General features: G+C 34.2%; 1 protein-coding gene and 1 non-coding gene across 3 annotated transcripts; one reads left to right on the forward strand and one right to left on the reverse strand.

Moving 5' to 3' along the window:
• Positions 1-965: 965 nt before the first annotated feature.
• LOC137806339 (Chaperone DnaJ-domain superfamily protein) lies at positions 966-7,025 on the forward strand. 2 transcript variants are annotated; one of them, XM_068606387.1, is made up of 5 exons: positions 966-1,291; positions 1,624-2,944; positions 5,374-5,484; positions 5,693-5,842; positions 6,638-7,025. In XM_068606387.1, the coding sequence occupies exons 2-5, from the start codon at positions 1,634-1,636 to the stop codon at positions 6,782-6,784; spliced, it is 1,719 nt and encodes a 572-aa protein (XP_068462488.1). In that variant the 5' UTR covers positions 966-1,291; positions 1,624-1,633; the 3' UTR covers positions 6,785-7,025. The 2 variants fall into 2 exon arrangements, 1 of the variants encoding a protein (XP_068462488.1); XR_016519478.1 differs by having other exon boundaries at positions 1,030-1,291; positions 4,985-5,484.
• A 5,616-nt stretch (positions 7,026-12,641) lies between these two features.
• Positions 12,642-12,722, reverse strand: TRNAL-AAG (transfer RNA leucine (anticodon AAG)). The gene has a single exon. It is a non-coding gene; the product is annotated as a tRNA-Leu (tRNA).
• Positions 12,723-20,079: the final 7,357 nt, after the last annotated feature.

The raw sequence follows: 20,079 nt of genomic DNA on the forward strand, positions 1-20,079 counted from the left end.
AGCCTTTCATTGTATATAAGTGGGTGCAAACCTCAACCCTATGAGTCGATTTTATGGGGTTGAGTTAGGCTTAAAGTCCACTCTTTCGTAATAACACTTACAATTTTGTTTTAATTAAATTTAAAATACGTAAATGAAGGAGTAAATAGAGAATATATATATATATATATATATAATTAAATTTGAATTTTTTGTTTCCGTTGATATTCATAAATCCACAACTACATTAAATTAAATAAGAGATAAGAAAGATATTTACAGTTAAAATATTAATATTTGTATTAAGGAAGTTTAGTAAAATTGGTTTATCTGTGATTTATTATATTACGTACGTCTTCAATTTTTAAAATAAAAAATATAAATTTTGCGTGTGACATATTTCTAATCCACGTGACATTAATATTGTTTATTTTAAAATAAAATGATTAAAATTATGGATTAAACCAAAGTTATATTTTAAGATGGAAAATTATGTTTTAATAACTGAATACCATTTTATAATTAATTAAAGATAATGTTTTAATCTATAACAACATATAATGACTCCTCCTTCTTATCTGTACACATTTTTTTTCTAAATTTATCCTTGAAGAAATAATAATGAGTTTAATAATTTTTTTATAAATTTATCTTTGCAAAAAATAACAGTTATTAATTTAATAACTTCTCTTATTAATTTGATTCTCTTATAATTTAATAACTTCTCTTATTAATTTGATTATTTTATAATTTAATAACTTATCTTTTTCTTAAAATTACGAGTTACAACATTTGTTTAAATAACATATCCCAAGTCCATTCCACCCAGTAATTTAATATTAAAAATACATCACCATGAGTTGTACCAAACATATCACAATATTTTAAAAAAAAATTAAGAGATTATAGTAATAAAGTGTTTTTTTTTTGGGTTTAACTGTATTTAAAGATATGATTCTTTAGCTTTGAATCTCATCTTTGTAGTTACATCCAAGGGCTAGAAACGATGGTGCAGACATAACTGTGGGGAGAGGAGGCTTGGAATAAAATATACAGAACTAAAATATAAATTGGGGGCGTGCGTGACTAAGAAGCAAAACGGGAAACGTGCTTGCATAATCAAAATCCAAAATTTCAAACAACCAAACATTTTTGCGTTTTGAGTTGACCTACCCTCCTTCAGTTTTCATCAATTTTTGGGTCAATTTTTTTCCCTCTTTCGCCCAATTCCAATTTCACTATCTTTCTCTCTGCGGACGTCAGCTTCTACGGCCTCGGTTTTGATTCGACAAGTTCCTCTTGTTTTATGGAGGTAGGGTTCAGTTTTACAATTTTTTCCCCAATTTTCTCGAATGTGGTTGATTCGACGCATGTTTAGATTTTCACTTCAGCCTTTTCTTGCTCTTTAATTAGGGGTTTCGTTCGGGTTGTTAGAGTGTTAGGGTGGAGTATTGGCTGTAGGGTGGGGGATAGTGTGTGTTGAATACGTGAGGTGATGATGCATGGCTTGCAATTTCTGCTGGGTAGAATTTTGATTGGATGAAGTATTTGCGGGCTTTTATTGTTTTTCTGTTGTGAGATATTGGATATTGGAGATCTTTTGCTGAATGATTATCTGGGTGTGGGTGTGATCTTGGTTTGCAGGTGTAGATAGATGACGGGAAAAGACGTCTCAAGAGAGCACTTTCAGCCCAGGACTTGTTCTGGGAAGAAAGAGGATTTTAAAAAAATTGTGTTTATTGATGTAGACAGTGATCAAGTTGATGAGGTGGTGATCATAGATTACCCTGAGTTCATGTCTAAGTCGCATGGATCTGGTGCACCGAGTAGAGACAGGGTATTTACGCCGCAGAGTGTTATCAGCATTGATGATGACGATGATGACGAAAGTGATGATGCGGAGATTCCTGGAGTTGTTGCGGGAAGTGTTGGGGAATTGGATAGCGATGCCTCCTCTAGCAAAAGTTCTTCTCCAGACTCTAGCAAAAGGTCTTCTCCAGACTCAAGTGGTGTGCGAGATTCTATTCACATAGATGTTGATGAAAGTGGTGTCTGTGAAAAGGAGTCTGAATGTGACGGGCTAAAAAATAGGAAAGCAGGTCCTGCTGCAGAGGGTACTGGAAGAAATCGCTACGGTTTGGATGGGTCTGAAAGTGAGTCATCAGATAGTGATTGCTCTGATTGCGAACTCATGGATCGTGAACAGTGGGAAAAGATTTCGGTTAAGAGAAAGCGCACTGGGTTTGATGACCAACCTTGTTATGATGAGCATGCTAGTTCTTCTGGACTACATTTTAACAAAAATGTATGCATTGATATTGATGAGGAAAATAGGAGTGGGGAGAATGCTGGAGGCACAACTCATTTTGGTCCCACTGATGGCAAATATGTTGAGAAGAATCAATCATCCTCTTTTGCTAAGGTTGATAGGCAAGTAGGAAATTCTTTGAAGGATTCTTATAGGAAAGCTGAGTGGGAGACTTTTAAATCTTCTTTGTTTGAATTCACTGAGGAGGAAATGCAATCATTGCATCGAAGTTGCAAAATTGGGCATGGAAAAAGTACAAGAAGCAAAGATTTCTCTCCCTGCACACAGTTTGATAGCTACGATTGCTGTAGTGATGTTACTGGTGTCTCAAGGTTCAAGAAAGAATTCGGCAATGAGGAGATTGGACTTTTGAACTTGAGTCAAGAGGCAGATAAAAGCCAAGTTACTAATTCTGGATCTACACTGAAGAGTAAAAATGACTCTTTATTTGATTTGAATTCTAAGTGTGCCTCTGTTGATGAAAGACATGTTAGTTGTGATGGGCCTGCTTTAAATGAAGATCATTGTGGCCTCACTAGCACTACGTCAAATGAGAGAAATATAATTAATGAAAGAGAAAAACTTAAGGAGACTGATGAATATAAGCAAGCAATGGAAGAGGAATGGGCATCTAGGCAGCTACAATTGCAAATTCAGGTAATACACACATCTTATTATTTAAATATTTTATGCACATGTTTGGGTTAGAGGCCTATGAACAGTTAAGTGCTTATGACTGTACTACTAGTTTTATAAGCATTCTATTTAATAGATTTATTTTTATAAATAAGATGTAAGAAAATGAATTGCAATCTTATAAGCTAGTCAGCTAATTTTGTTAAGTTTCACAAGTAGGATAAATAATGGTTATATTCAAGTATTCGTACTCATAAGCCACTCTCACTTGCTTAATCAAATGGCTTGATTGTTAAGCCTAGGTGCTTATATTATAATATGAGCCAAATAATCTTGGGGGAAGCTATTTCAAGTGCCCCCTCTGTCTCTTTCAATAATGATCTTAGATTCATTGTCTCTTCAAATGTGTGTGCTTAGTTAGTGATCTCACTTGTTGAGAGGGGAAAATTGGCCATGCTACCTTTAGATAAGCTTCACAAATAAGCTGAAAACTGCATATATAGTTGGAGGGGAAAATTGGTTGTGCTACCTTTACATAAGCTTCACAAATAAGCTAAAAAAGGCATATTTAATTAGATGGGAAAATTGGTTGTGCTGCTGTTAGATAAACTTCACAAATAAGCTAAACGTGCCTTTAATATACAAACACTTTCAGATGAAGATGTGCTTATATGTTAAAATAAGCCCCAATAAGCTCAACAGAAGCTCTTCCTAATGCCCCCTCAATCTCTTTTGATTTATGCCCTTAGATATCTTTGTTCTTCAAAATGTGTGCTTGGGGTCTCACAAGTTGATGAAGGGCCAATTAGTTGTGCAAATGCCAAATCCCTTTAAATGTCTAATTTATTGTGTAGGAAGATCTAACTTTATATTTAAGCTTTTGTTGGTGTTGGCCTTTTGATTTAGTGCATTTTTAGATTAGTTTATTTTGGGAAATAACCTCTTATTTTGTCTAAGCTCTCTCACAAAGCTGCAAAAAATTAGCAATTATTATCGCAAGGTTAGCTGAACCAAAACTTGCTACAACGAGAAAAATTGGTTAGTGAATATAAGGAACTCTCATTGTGGATCAGGACTTCATAATAGTCATTGTACATATAATTCTGCTTAAACCACTAAAAAGGCGATACACGTTACATGATATCACAGCAAAGCACCTAATCTTTCTAAATTTGTATGTTGTGCCAGAGAAAGTGTGGCATAAACTCTTGTTTCCATGACTGAATCATTATATGTGGTTTTTCTGAACTTGAATAACTGGAATTTACAGTAATATCCTTTTAGGTTACTAGGTAGTAGGAAGAAAAATAGAGACTTGGTTGAAACTACTCATACTTTGTTGCTTGGTGCTAATGTACTAGTTCATCACTGGGGGAATGCCCACTTCCTCTCTTGACAATCACATTCCATATACTATACTCTTTCTAGATGAACCTTTATTTCATGTCTCCTCGTGTCTTTGGGTGTGTGTGTTTTGTTCATGTTTTCCGGGTTGGGTAACCTCTTTGCTAGAGCTATCACATGTGTTTTCCTAGGATATTGTCATCTCTAAAAAGGGTATTGATGCTATTCTCTTGTTTGTAACTAAATACTTTTACATGTCTGCAAGTGTGATATTTTTTTTAGGAGACTCCTTCCTTTTCAAGCTACTAGTTCTGTGCAACAAGTCTTACCTATCCCATTTGTTGAACCATTGTCATCTCCCCTCCTGACCTTACTAATCAACTAACTTTTCACAGTCCCTCTCCTACTCTAAGCCCACCAAAACCATCATCATCATCACTCTTAATCACTTATCAATGCAAAACACAAGAGACTGGTTCAGTGTTACCTTTTGAGTCCTTAACCACCATCTACCCATCTTTCAACTCTCAATAATGAAGATCTTGGCTAACCCATAGCTCTATGAAAGGGTATTTTCTCTACTGGAATCCTCATCCTATTTACAATTTTCTAAGCTTTTGTTAGTTGTCTCCTTTGTTCCTCTTTTGTTTCCCTAAAGTTGTACTTGAAGCGCTTGATCAATTTGGATGGTGACAAACCATAATTGATGAAATGTAGGTTCTTGACTAGACATGAGAGCTTTTTCCTCTTCCTTTGGGAAAAAAGACAATTGACAAACCATAATTGATGAAATCTAGGCTCTTGACATGAACTAGACATGAGAGCTTTTCCTCTTCCTCCGCAAAAGAAGACAACTGGATGCAAGTTATGTTATGCTATCAAAGTGGGTCCAGATGGTCAAATTTAATGCAGAAGTTTTCATTTGATAATCTTTGGTCACTTCTACCTTATGATATTTATTCTTACACCAGAACACTTTCTACATTTTGGATGTTGGCACAATACTTGGTTTATATATACTTATATTTTGGGTAACTTGCTATTACGATTATGATGTTGTAATGTGATTCCTTAAACTGAGATTATGTGTTCTTGTTCTTTTACAGGCAGAGGAAGTACAAATGTTACGCAAAAGAAGAAAGGCTGAAAAGCGCCTATTGGATATGCAAAGAAGGCAAAAAGAGCGCATTGAAGAAGTGAGAGAGTCCCAAAAGAAGGTTGCAATTATTTCTTTAATTTACACCTGAAAGTGTTTCTTATGTTAATTATCCTTCACTTTACCTTTTAGAAATTCCTTCTCCTTTTAATTATATATGACCATTTGAATGTCTCCTTTGATGCTCAGTGTGGACATAATATAAACCATGGAATTTTTTACCAACTCGTTATTTCTTTTTCTAATCTGACATATAATGCCAAATTCAGGATGAAGAATTTATGAACCTGAAAGAGCAACTGCGGGTTGATATAAGGAAGGGGCTTAATCATTTGGAGATGCAATGCCATGATATGACCTCATTGCTTCGTGGCCTGGGAATACATGTGGGAGGAAGCTTTACCCCTTTGCCCAATGAGGCAAGTTGTGTTTATATATTATTTCTTTTAATAATATATCATTCTTTTTATCACACTTGATAATTTAGAGTCCATATTGTTTGAATGCTATGCTATATACTTTTTTAATTATTTAGTATATTTATACTATCCATTGTTCAAATGAAATGAAATCACTTATATGAGTAAATTCTTGAGATCATGGTTGCTATTAAATATTTTCTATTAAGAAAGCTGGTCAGTTAATACTCCCTGAGAGCATTTGTACAAAAAATCTTATCTTTATGCAAGTTACATTATTTTTTGCTTCACTAATGCTTTCGATGCAATCAAATTTAAGGTAACCCTGCCCTTAAAACGGGTTGTACGAAAAGTTACAAATTCCATTATCTTTCGGCATCATTATTTTTTTTTGGTCATGGAAAACTAGCCAGAGTATGACGTGGACATGAGAATTCAAGGGTGTTTGTTCCCTTTATTCATATCTAAGCGGATTTTTAATTTAAGTTGTTTACGGTTATTTGAATCCTGGGAGATCTCTTTTTATGGTTGATCTTAGTTATCAAATCTTTTAGATAATGACAATGGTAATATACACACACATATATAGCTTCATTTTCCCACATGTGACTTCATTTACAAACCTTGACATGTTTAACATCTTATGTCTGCGTCTGCCCCCTTCTCAATGTTTAGTTTAGTGTTGTAGTCTTATGATGATGATGATGGATGTCACATAATTGTGGTTCCTACTTCTGATTTATCCAATGCCCTATGCTGTATTTGATGCTATTTGTCTGTTGATGGACGTTTCAGGTGCAAGCAGCCTATAAACGTGCCTTGTTCACGTTTCATCCAGATCGTGCATCAAAATCTGACGTTCGTGCACAGGTTGAGGCCGAGGAGAAGTTCAAGCTCATCTCACGCTTGAAGGATAAGTTTCTGTTGACTTCTTGTCACTAAATGCTAACAATATAGTTGTCGGTATTTGGTGTTATAATTGAAGTGCTATTACGATTGTAGCTCATTGTTTGGTATTCATATCTTAAATGTATTTATTAGTCTCCCCCGTCATTCCCCCCAAAATTTACAGCAGATAATAGGTTAATGGACTATAAATATGTGAAGATTTTTTTTCTTATTAAAAAGTGCAATATTTTCCGGATGGACAGTAATATTGATATTATTGTCCTCATCTTGCTAATCATTTGCGCACATTTTTTCAAGGAAAGCATTAAAATTGATCCTGACGAAAATCATATATCAGTTTGAGGAATGCACATCATCAGAAAAAGATGTGCCTAGAGATGCCAAAAGACGAACTGGTTTATTCTGACCTACCAAACATGTTGACTGACAAAATTATAACCAAGTTTGGCCTCTCCCTTTTTCTTCAAGCAGAATGGTAGTAGTGAAGAATCAGATGAAGAGCTAAGGCCAAGGCTTGTTGAGACCCCATCATCTGCATGGTTCTTGGAAAACGCCTCCACAGTTTTCTCAACCTTCCAAATGCAAACAAGCACTAGAGCATGGATGATGATTCCTGATGCCACTCTAAAAATACGAAATCCTATCACATTGGGCCTTTAAGTAAAGAAAAGTTAAAATAGACTTCTGTTTTTAGTTTATAAAGTTAGTGACTTTTTATTTAATCATTAACTTTTCATCTTGAAAAAATTATGATAGTTGTTAATAATTTGTGTTTTATAGAAGGTTAATTGACCTACTACTGTTTGTGATATAAAACATCCACTTGTAATATCTAAAAGTTATTTTCTAAAAACATTTTTTATAAATTTCTTACTTAGATGTTAATGTGACGGCTGAATATTTGGTAGACTAAAATGATTTTTATTTTTTTATTTTTTTAAAGTTGAGCCTAGTAGAAGTGGATATTTACGAATACGAAATTCTTTGCCAACTATATTCTCCCACAAGTCAAAACCAAGGTTCTTGCATTCTTTATTCCCATCTTTTAAACCTGAATGATAAATTTGCTCTTGATAAAATGCATTTCGGATTGCCTTATTTGATATATATTTCTGAATGGAAAATATATTCTGAATTCCACATTTCATAATGTATTTGTTTATTTTAAATAAGTTTATTAATATTGAAATTGAATACAATCTGAATCATATACAAGAATAAAATCAACATTGTGCATGAATAAAGTCAATTATCTAAACATATGTGAGTGGAACTCCTAATATTTAGGTAAACACTTTTACACTAATATAGAATAAAAATCATAAGTTAACTATTGTATAATAATATACAGACCAAAATATGTCTAGAGTTGGTATGAGACAACTATCCTACAATTAGAGTTGGTATGAGACAACTATCCCACAATTGTTTGCACAATTTTTAAACGTATAGTATAATCAGTGAGTAATTAGGAATAATAATGTAAAACATGACCACACATGTATGAAAATACTTTAACAAAATGTGAATTGTGCACATGTCTTATACATATGATTGGATGGAGACTTACTTCGTAATAGAAGTATAGTCATATTTTGCTACAATGATAAACACTAAAACAACATTGTATCCACTAATAATCACGTATCTCATAGAACATAGTCGTCCATTTCTCTACTAGCCTACGAAGACATCAATGTCAGTTAGAGAATTATCATTGTAGTATAGACATTAAAAAAAAGTGTGTAATGTGTGTCATAATTTACCATTGACATCTCATCCACCAGGGATGACATTTTTAGTTAGTCTACCCATTCATAACTATCCAATGATGTAGCATATTTATCACACCAGTGACAAATTTCTTTCAACAAATCCATTCTAACAAGCGACCATGTCCCCCATTCCCAACAATGCAACTATAGATCGATATCCGCAATTACCATCAACCTTCATATCAATGACATCAATTATATATTGGGATGAAATTGGTCCAACACTGAAATTGCTTTAGTGTTCAAGGGGAACTTCATTTTTCCCTCTCTTTGCTTGACTTTCATGTAGAAGAACTATCCTTTATAGAATGAATGACAACAATATGCTTAAAATATGAGGGTTCATGCTTTGTAGATATGACCAATCTATTTGCTAGACTTTTTGTGATTCCTTGATTTTCACTTTATCCATGATGCACACGTTAATATATTGGTATGCAATTTCACAAAACTTGCTCTTAATTATCAATTTCCCTGCAATGTTAACTTCTTTAAAATAATTCAGTATAACATTAAATTCTTGTTAGACAACTCAGAGGATGAATCACATGATGGCATATCATAAAAGCTTAGTCTGACTCACATAACATGAACTTTATTTAAGGGTATGCAACCAAGGTCATATATAGCTAATTTGCATGCACAAGGTAAATCGTGAGTATGTCCGAGTAGACAACCACAATGTTCACTATCAATATCAACATGTTTAACCCAATCAAACTCCTGAGCAATGTGCATCAAAGCATATTTAGATACAAACCCTTGTAGTCTTTTATATAAACTTATATAGGAAGTGTGGCTCACAACATGCATAATCTTCTTAAACGATGTTTTAGTTTCATTATGTTGCAACCATGTGATGTTGTTGATTATGTTCCAGAATGTACACAAGTCTCTCATACTATTTTGAAGTACCCACTTCAAATTCTAGTGAGCGAATTCTATGATTAAGCATGATAAATGCAAGTACACAATAACTAATGAATGTGGAATTAACAAGTTTTTTTTGTTTATTAACAACAACTAATGAATACATACAAAATAATATACTTAGTCAACCTTATGTTTCCCAAATGCACACCTTGAATGTCCATGCCTTTACAAAAATTTCTTATGTGGGAATGATCCATATGTTGTTCACATAGTCGAAAAATACTAATTATGGCAAACAAACAACTTCAAAACATTTCACATATCCCACAAATGCATCACAATTTGCACAATCTATCACAGAATCTCATGCATCCATAAAAAATTCTCAAGCCTACATAGAGTCCACTAACATTTTTCATTTTTCTCCAACATTTTTATTAATGTGGAACCGACACAAAATGTTGGAAGTTTCAGGAAAGATAATGTTAATTGCATTTATTAAAGCAAGATTTATGTCACTGATAACTACTTTAGGAAAACATCCATCCTAAAAGATAACCCTCTAAGTCTTTTGAGGGACCAAAAAAGTTGCTTTCTCGCTCACTTGCTAACAACACAAAAGGAGCATAGAAAGTCGATCCTGTGGACGTCACGTCAACTATCTCAAGCAAAGAACACCTTTGTTGGTTTTGTATGTGTTGTCCATCAAGAGCATAATGTTAAATACATTCAACAATTTAACCGAATTGAGATGTGTCTAAAAATGACATGTAAACAACCTATGTAAACTCATTACCACAACTCTATTGAATATAATTGTCACGCTTTAACAACATCATTAACTGTTGCATTTAAATTCTGGATCATCTTTGTGATCTCTTATATGCATATCTAGTTGTATATTTGCCTTATTGTCGTGAATTTTTTCTCATTGTACTACTATTTCCAAGTAAGTATTATGTTTATTAACTTTACTATACTCTTAGTCATGTCAATAACCATGAAATGTTCATTTGATTTTAATTTGTGAGCATAAGGGTGAGCAACTAATGTATTAACCAATTCATGGATATATTACCTTCAACATCCAACCTTCTCCAATACCTAGTTTGCCTTGCAATTTAAAAGAACAATCGCATTTTCTTGTACCAATCACAGTAACTTCCAAATTAATTTTGTTTTTCATATACTTACCACCCCTTTCACAATCTAACAACACATACGTCTTTTTTTCCTGTTGTCCATTTGCTTTGCCAGACTTCAAAATAACAACTACAAAACCTAGTCTAAAGGCTACCTTAGTAAGTCATCTCATGTACCAAATTCTTATACAAATACATTACAACTTAAGTATATCATATGTCACACATTTCTTACACAAGTAAATGCAATTAAACTTATATCATATGTTGTAAATGGTCGAACATTGTCTCCTCCAACCAATTCATCTTAAGATGCCACAAACTTTATTATGTTTGACTCATCCATATCAGACAACTTATCTATTTCATTAGACATTTTGCTCCACAATTAGGATTATATCTTTGTATTCAACAACCACCACTAAATACATCAAATTTTATATTAAAAAGTATAAAAAAAATAGAAATATTAAAAAGTTCTTAACTTTTGAATTCTAGATTGTTTAATCCAAAATATAAAATATATATTCAGGAAAGGTAAAGTTGAATTTATAATTATATGGGAGTGTAGGTTTAAAATATGAGGGTGCATAATGGAAGAGCCCAAAACCAATAGTCTCCATGTGGACATGGCCGAGTAATAACATTTTGTAGGTTCCTTCTTCCTACACCTCAATGGAGTCATGAAATTACCATTTGACCCTTAAAAAAAACCTGCAACACCCCATCTTCTCTTCTTCATTTGTTCCATGCACCACAAGTGGCATTTCCTTCCTCACACCCGTTCCTGCTTTTAGCGTGGTAAAAAGAAGAGAGTACGGAAGAATAGTAAACAGAGCACACCATAGGAAGATTATAAATATGAGAAGTCCCCCTTGGATTTGACAAGAAGGAAATGAAGAACAAGAATTAAACAAAATGAGGCGTTTCCAACTCTAGTGTCGGATGAGCTTCTCCCAATTATGTATGGAAATAGCATATGAAAATTTGCTCTAACCAATGCCAAGAGAATCAGCAGGTTAAAGGTAAAATGATAGATTCAAAGTGACATAAAGTGACATTTGTATAACGAATTATACTTTGTATTTCAGATTCTACAATTCGAAATACACATTTGTATTCCAAATTTTAAAATTCAAAATAATTCAGAATGCAAAATAAATTTTGTATTATGAATTCTTAGAATTCGAAATACCAAATTTTATATTCTGAATTCTAAAATTCAAAATATAGGATAATTCTAGTATTTGAAGAAGTATAGAGAGTAGTAAGAAAATGTGGAGGTTCAGAAAGAAGGTGCCCATTTCGTATCAATCAATTTCAGAAAAAATTGTTTTACCCTTTATAAAAATGACTTCCATAATACTTTTTCCAAAATGTTTCTAGAACATATTTTTTGGAATTCATAAAATATATTCCCAAAAAACGTTCTCCAAAACAGAATTTCCAAAACCTAAGGCTACAGGGAGAAATTTGGTGCATGATGAAACAGGGAGTTTCTTCCTGCACCTTTATGTTTTTCTTCCAGCACCCTCACAATGTTATGCAAAGACAAAATTATCCTTATTATTTTCTAAAAACCCTAAAACACACTATCCATACTCTTTCTTCTTCTTCCTTACGCACACCACAAACCTACATTTCTTACGTTTCTTTGCCTTTCTTTGGGCACGACAGCTTCATCTCATCGCATAGGAACCGTGAGGTGCGTTTCACTTGGTGGTGGTTCGGTGATGTCTCTTCATCTCATCCCTATTGTTTTTGTTTTCCAGAATCGTGATTCCGTAACATAGTCCCGAATTGAGTGATCCAAAAATATCCTGAATGAGTGTGTCCGAAAGTTATCCGGATTGAAATGCATTCTAGATCCACCAATTTGTAAGCCAAAAAAATGCATTTTGGATCCACCAATTCGTATTTGAAAAATTTCTTCTAGATAAGTCAAAAAATTGCTTCCAAAACACCCCCAAGGCTAATTTAAAAATGGTGCAAGAAGAAACTCTCGAAGAAAAGTATTTATGGACTTTGAGACCCATCTTTCTTAATCACCACCGTTAAAGGACAGCTTCTTCCTGCACCTCAATATTTATAAAAATTATTTGTTGAGAGTGGGATTTGAACCCACACCCTTTCGGACCAGAACCTTAATCTGGCGCCTTAGACCAACTCGGCCATCTCAACTGTTGAAAGAGAATCCACTTTAAAATTATTCTTAGTAAGCCCCAAGATGTAGAAAGTCAGAAAAATATTAAACTATTTTGTGAGGGTCAAGTCACGTAAGCATATAGATGAACATGGCTACCATTTGGTTAAATATTTGTGTTGGTGCAGCTAGAGGACTAATTGTTATAGTTATTTATATTTTATTTATTTTAGTACGAATAATTTGACATAATTAAATATTAAAAATTTATTAATATTGAAATATTCTATTAACACATATATATACATATATATAAGATATGTAAATAAAAGTTTATTCACTAATATAAAAAATATATGTGAACCTTTTACAAAGACAAAGGATGTGCTTATTTTTATAGAGCAAAGAATATAAATTTTTCTACCCAACTAAGTATTATTTTGGCAATTTCTTTCATATTTATTGCATTTACTTTTTCAACATGCACACTTTTAAAAAAGCTATTATGTATTAATCCTTGAAAAAACGGAACCGTGAAGGTGGATTGAATTACTCATTACCCTCGAAAAAGGGAAACAAAATGTAAGGCATTAATAAACTATTTATACATTGAGAAGTTTATATTCAACTTATTTAATGAAAATTATTATTTATAATAAAATATTGGAAATCATCTATATGCTAGTACTTTCAAATAACTACATTGTATTGCTGTTAAGAATCTTATAATAATTCAATAAAATCATGTTTTGTGACAATTTTATTTACTACAAACCAATTTTTAGAAACTAAAATAATTAGTTATAATAATAATTAAATTAGAGACCACTTTAGAAACTAAAAGAAATTTTGGTTTTTAAATTAGTTTCTATTATTGTTAAATAGTTTCTAAATTGTTATCTAATTAGTAACCAAAGTTTTAGAGAGCAAATTTAGAAACTAAATAATTGGTAGTTAAAACCTTGGTGGCTAATTAGATATCAATTTAGAAACTATTTAACAATAATATAAACTAATTTATAAACCATTTTTTTTAGTTTCTAAAATGGTTTCTAATTTAGTTACTATTGTAATTAATTATTTTGGTCTCTAAAAATTTGTTTCTATTTCATGATTTTCTTGTAGTGATTCTAGTTTTATGATTTCTCAAAATGACATTAACTTTTAATTATATAAAATATTAATTATTTTCTAACTTTTTTTCAATTCTAAAAAATTGTGGAAAAATAAATTTTGCATGTTATTAGTGATGGCAAAGCAAGTCAGTAGTTCCGTCTTGGTCCAATCCATCATTGATCTGCCAAAAACGGATCGGACCAAGCTAGTATGTCAAGGTTATACAAACTAGAATTAGTAACATGTCTCATTATAGGGTGGGTTGGCGGGTTGACCAACTACTTTTCAATTTTTTTAAAACTTTTTTTGTATTTTTTTTGTTTTGGATCTATTTAATTAGTTGTAGTCTTTGATATCACTTTTTGGACAATAAAAAATGTAAGGAAGAACAATAAAATTGAATCAAACTTTAATATTCTAATCAAAGAAGGTTTGATGCCTAACAAAATAAAGTAAATATCAATAATACTTCAATAAATAAAATGATGTATAAAGAAATTAATGTAAATAAAATAAATATCAACAATACTTCAATGAATCAAATGTTGTATACAAACATTAATCTAATTTCCATTTCATTTAGAGGTATAGACCCTTATCGAGATACTCCTAAAATGCATATGATTGCTCAAGACAATGAGGGTTTTGCTAATACATGCACAGGTGTAGGACCTAATTTAAATGGAATGCCTAACATTGAAGTGTATATCGTTCCAATAACGTAGACGCTATAAAACAGCCAATCCAGAATTACTTTATTCTTTGCATTGACAAACTTATTGGTTTTAAGGATGATAATTTACTTGAATTTTAATGAGATTTTGAATTATCATGTTTTAATGATAAGTTTACTTGTGATTCATGTACTGGTTCCTTCATTTGTCAAGGATGTACTGAGATTAAAAATATGATTTGCACTAAAAATGTTGGTATTACTACACCAATATCGTATATCAAACCAGAATGCAGAGACACATCCATAAGATCTATTTTTAATGTTGACCCAATTGATTTGCAGGATCAATTTTCCATGTTCACTTTCCTTCTGCCTGTCCTTCCCTTTCTTTTTTAGATTAGTTGGGAGACGAATAGTTTCATTTGCCAAGACAAACCAAGCCACGTAACAAAGCGAATGCTACACCTCGACCAACCAAAAGAACAACTCTCCTTACAAAACTTAAACTCTTTGTCATACTCGAGCCTAAGGGACAAGTGTACTATTGAGGTGTAGAGTTTCAAACACTGGATGTCGAGCACCATTCGACTACTCGACCACTTCATTTCTCATGAATCCACTACCATGCGAGAGAGAGTAATTAATAGTATTATTAAGAGTCATTACGTAATAAACACTTGTAAACCATGAGCCAGGGACAATTGGGTTCTCAAACATTAGGACAACACCCAAATCAATTCTCAAACTAATAAGAGGGTATATAGCAATTAGGAAGGATCAATTACTCTTTACTTATTTATATTCATCATGCTGGACTCCATACCTATACAAATGACTAGAGTACACTAAAGTCTCTTAATTGCTATTTTTTAATCATTTAACGTGTTACATTTTACTAATTACGTGATTAAGTTTTAATCTTGATTAGTGACGTTAATTGTTGGTATTGTCGAGATGGAAATCTCGAATACTTAGATAGTGACCCAAACCTGAAGTGAAGACTAACTTTTTGGAAGAAAAATCAATTTCCTTTTACAAAACAAATGTTGTCGCGTCCAAGCATTTCCAATGCCCAACTATACTTTTGTTTTCCAAAAGACAAAAAAAAGTGAAGCCATTACGTTGACATTGAATTATTACCAGTCACATCGATCACATAAAACATAAAACATAAAACTAGTTGAAGAACATAAAACATAATTGATAAACAACATAAAACATAAAACTAGTTGAAGAAGCAGTGGCTTCAAAATCCTCACGCCATGTGATGATTTTGAGTTTGTTATTTTAGTAAAATCTCTAGAAGCTGCTGACACACCCATCTCTCTGGAGAAACTTAGGTTCAACAGAATACTCCTGGTAGGGATCATCAGAAGACAGAGTACGAGCATGTTTGGCGAGTTTATCAGCAACACTATTGGCCGATTTCAAGATATTATCAAGCCTCACTTCCCAGTCAGAACGGTGTAGCATCGCCCTTATCTGTTGGATGATGTCATAATCATGGTGATTGGGCTTAACCGAGTTCTCCACCATGCTCACCACGGATTTATTGTCTGACTCCACGACCACTTTCTTAAAGTTCATGTCTGAAACAAGCTGCAGCCCCGCGAGAATGGCTTCTAACTCTGTCTGGTGCACATCCAAAGATGAGTCCAGTTTTTTAGCAAAGCCACGCACCCACTTTCCTGATGAGTCCCTCACAACCCCGCCGCAACCTGCAGAGACTACTTTGTAATGGTCTCGCGAACCATCCACGTTCAGCTTCACCCAACCAACCTCAGGCTTCTTCCACTTCTCCTGTCAAAGATAACAACTCACATGTTGCTTTCAAAATTAATCCACAAACCAAAAGCGTGAGTGAAGAGAACAAAATTTACATACCACCGGGGTGCCGCCACCCATGTTATTATTAGCCTGCTTGCACGACCGAGCCTCACCATGCTCACGCTCTCCGCTCTCACGCCTTGCGCCGAACGCTGCTTCATGCTCCGAGTTAGCAGATGCTGATGAGAGAGCGACATACAAACCGCCGGCTACGGCGGCAGTAGCGGCGGCTGCGCTCGCTACTTTCAGAAACCTTGAGGTCCAGCTGCTTCCGCTGCCGTCGCTGCCACTCATTTTGATGCTGCAAATGAATGAGTTTGTTTGGATGGTTGGTTTGATAAGGAAGAATATAAGGGTGGAATTTATACTCAGACAACACTTTCTCTGTTACTTCTCCTTCGAGGCTAAGGTTACATCTTTTCCACCTCTACCCTTTCAATGTACAGGAACTTGCATTATTTGATTCTTTACTAAACCCCACTTACTTGACTCACTTTTTTCTTTCTTCGAACCTATCTATTAAAATATATTGCTTTCATAACAAGCTTTATTTATTTTTTTGTCATTGTAAAAAAAAATTACAAAACTTTTCTGTCAACCAGTAAAAAATTATCTTTAATAATTACAATTGACAGTTTAATTTTAAAATGGTTTTATTTTAATAAAAAGATTTTTTTATTTATTTTATATTTACATATAAAAGAGATTTTCTTCATTAATCACTCTAATTTTTTTTCTATTTTATCTTTTTATTAATCTTTAATTTTAGTATTGTTTTTTTTTATCGGCAATAAAAAATAAATAAATGGGAACCACTTGAGGGGTGGTTCAACCCTTATACATAAAGAGCAAAACACCTTACCATACTCCTACCACGAAACGCCTACCTGAATATCTAAGGAACAACCAAACTAACCACAAGAAAACATTAAATTATCATCTTCATACAATCCAATGGGTTCAAAACCCAATTAGAGTACCCGAAGGAAGCACAATGAGACTTTGCGTAAATTCACGACCAAACTTTTACCTGTACTAAGGCGAATACTTCGAGCGCATCTACCACCCCCCCTATCGAAGGACACACAATTCCTATGATTCCAAATACCACTTACAACTCCAACCCAAATTGCACCCCAAATGTCATTAACCGAATCTGAAGCCTGACTTAACTTGAACTGTAGAAAGTTTGCCAAAGAATCCTTATGAATAACGAAGGATACGCCTAGCCACTTAAAACAAAGACACCAAACACGCCAAGCGAAATCGCAGACGAAAAACAGATGACTGGATGACTCTTCCACCATCCCACACAGACAACACAAGGGATTCTCAATCACCACCCCGCGTCTTTCCAGATTTACCCTAATAGCAACCTTATTCTCTATCACCCTCCAAGCTGTGAACAAAGCAGAAGGCAAGGCTTTGCACCTCCACAACTTACTATAAACTGGAGGGACCTCCCCAATTGTATCCTTCCTAACTTGAACATAGGCTGAGTTAACCGTAAAAGTTTTGAACCCCCAGCCTTCCAAATCCAACAATCTTCCTTCCCCAGTTCCAACTTCGCCCCTTGCAACAGCTGAACCAACTACTCCTCCATAGGCTTCTCCCATTCGAAAAAGGATCTACGCCAAACAAAGTGCCACACCCAAACACCATCAATCCAATTCCCAAGCTCAACCACCTTTGCATCTTTAGCCAAACTAAGGGAAAACAGTCTCGGGAAAACGACCTTCAAAGCTCCACAACTCAGCCAATTGTCCTCCCAGAAAGAGATACCCTTCCCATCACCAACATCCCACTGAAAACCATCTTCAAAATTTCTTCCCCAACCCTCCGAAGCCCACACCTCCATCAAATCTTTCCACCAAAGGGAACCCTTTCTTATTTTACCCACCTCTCTCAAAATTCTCCAACCACCATATTTAGAAACAAGGATTTCTTTCCACAAACCTCCTTTATCCGTACCAAACCTCCAAATCCACTTACCTAACAAAGCCAGATTAAACTTCCTAAGGTCAATAACACCAAGATCCCCATAATCACGAGGCTCACAAACTTTTTTCCAAGAGGCCCAAGCGATCTTCCTACCATCAGAACCCCACCCCCAAAGGAAATTCCTTTGTAGCCGAACTAGCTGCTCTGCCACCACAGACGGTAACTTGAATAGTGACATAAAAAATAGCGGAATTGAGGACAGAACAGACTTTATCAAACAAATCCTCCCAGCCAAAGAAAAACACCTACCTCTCCACCTTGAAAGTTTACCCTGAACTCTCTCTAACACCCCGCTCCAAAAAGCACCACGCTTGTGACTTCCTCCTACCGGCAATCCTAAATAAACAAACGGGGTCACCATCACTTTACAATTAAGAATAGCCGCAAAATGTTGAAGCAAGCTCTGACTCAACCCCAACCCGCCAATTCTACTTTTCAAAAAATTCATCTTAAGCCCAGAGGCGAGCTCGAAGCAGAGTAGAATAGCCTTAATATTGAATACACTTTTTGTAATAAGTATCAATGACAGTCAATGAATATGTACTTTTTGTAATAAGTACAAATATAAGAATCAATGACAGCTTACTATGACGGGTGTAATTTACCTGTCATAACAAATTGTGCAGTAGCATTTTTGTAATAATCGTGAAGTTTATTATGACGGTTAAAATTAAAATTAACATAGTAATTAATCGCGTTTCCCATTTTATCTGAAACTGAAACTTCAGTTTTCCATTTTTTTCCTTTTTTCTTGAATCCCTAAATACTTCTTCTCCTTCGTGCGCTCCTTCTCCTTCTCTTTGTAACTTCGTGCGGTTTCAGGTTCGATTGCTTGTGCTACGAATGCGTTTGCAATTTTTTAAAACTGAGAATGTGCTTTGCTGTTGTATTGAAATTTCGAGTGCTGAACTTAGTCTTTCAATGTTATCTGCTTTTAGGTCTTGGACTTGAATTGAAGTATTATTGCATAGTGTCATATTAGCTCTGTTTTTATCTTTCTGAATTCGTGGACAGATAATGAAATTTAGAAACAGTGTGACGTATCAACACCATAAAAACCAAGTGTGTCGTATTAAGAGTCTGTGTTGTCAAAGAGATCCTTCACCTCTGGTACAAACTGGCAATTCATCATATAAGAGCCTTCTGAATTATTTGAGACATGAAAATGACGTTAGAGATAATGAAATTTAGAAAAAAAAATCGTATTCGACATTCCTATAATATATTTTATCAGAAGTTTTCATTGTTGTGTACTTTCCAGAGCCATCTTTGGCCACAACAGCATTAGCTTGAGAAGCAGCAGAATTGGTGTGTGGAGATGCAGATCAGTTGTTATAAATCACCTTTTCTCTGCAACTGGAAGTCACAGGCAATGCATGGAAGGTTATGGTGTGTGCATCATCGTAGTTCACTAATATGGTAATGGAAGGGAAGCTGCAGTTCTGGTCCAGTTTAGAATTTTAGCCCCTGTACTCTGCATAATTATGCAGCTTTGGACCTTTAGAAAACGCATGTTTTTTGTGTAGGGAGTATTTGTATATCGTTTGGGTGCTGGATGCATATGGTAAGCATGTGTGGGAGCTAAAAAAAGAGGGTTGAGGGTTGCACCGTGATTGAATATCTTTGAATGAGTAAGAGAAGCTAATGGAGGAAAATAGAAAGGGAACAAGTGTAAGGGTTATTATTACTAAGGAAAATGAAGATATGATGATGATGATGCCATAATGACAACTAGCCCTCTGGCAGCACTTCGTTTTTCTTTGAGAGGGTTTAGA

Source organism: Phaseolus vulgaris, chromosome 3 (assembly GCF_051622355.1).
Source record: "Phaseolus vulgaris cultivar YP4 chromosome 3, ASM5162235v1, whole genome shotgun sequence".
Classification (NCBI taxonomy): Eukaryota; Viridiplantae; Streptophyta; class Magnoliopsida; order Fabales; family Fabaceae; genus Phaseolus; species Phaseolus vulgaris.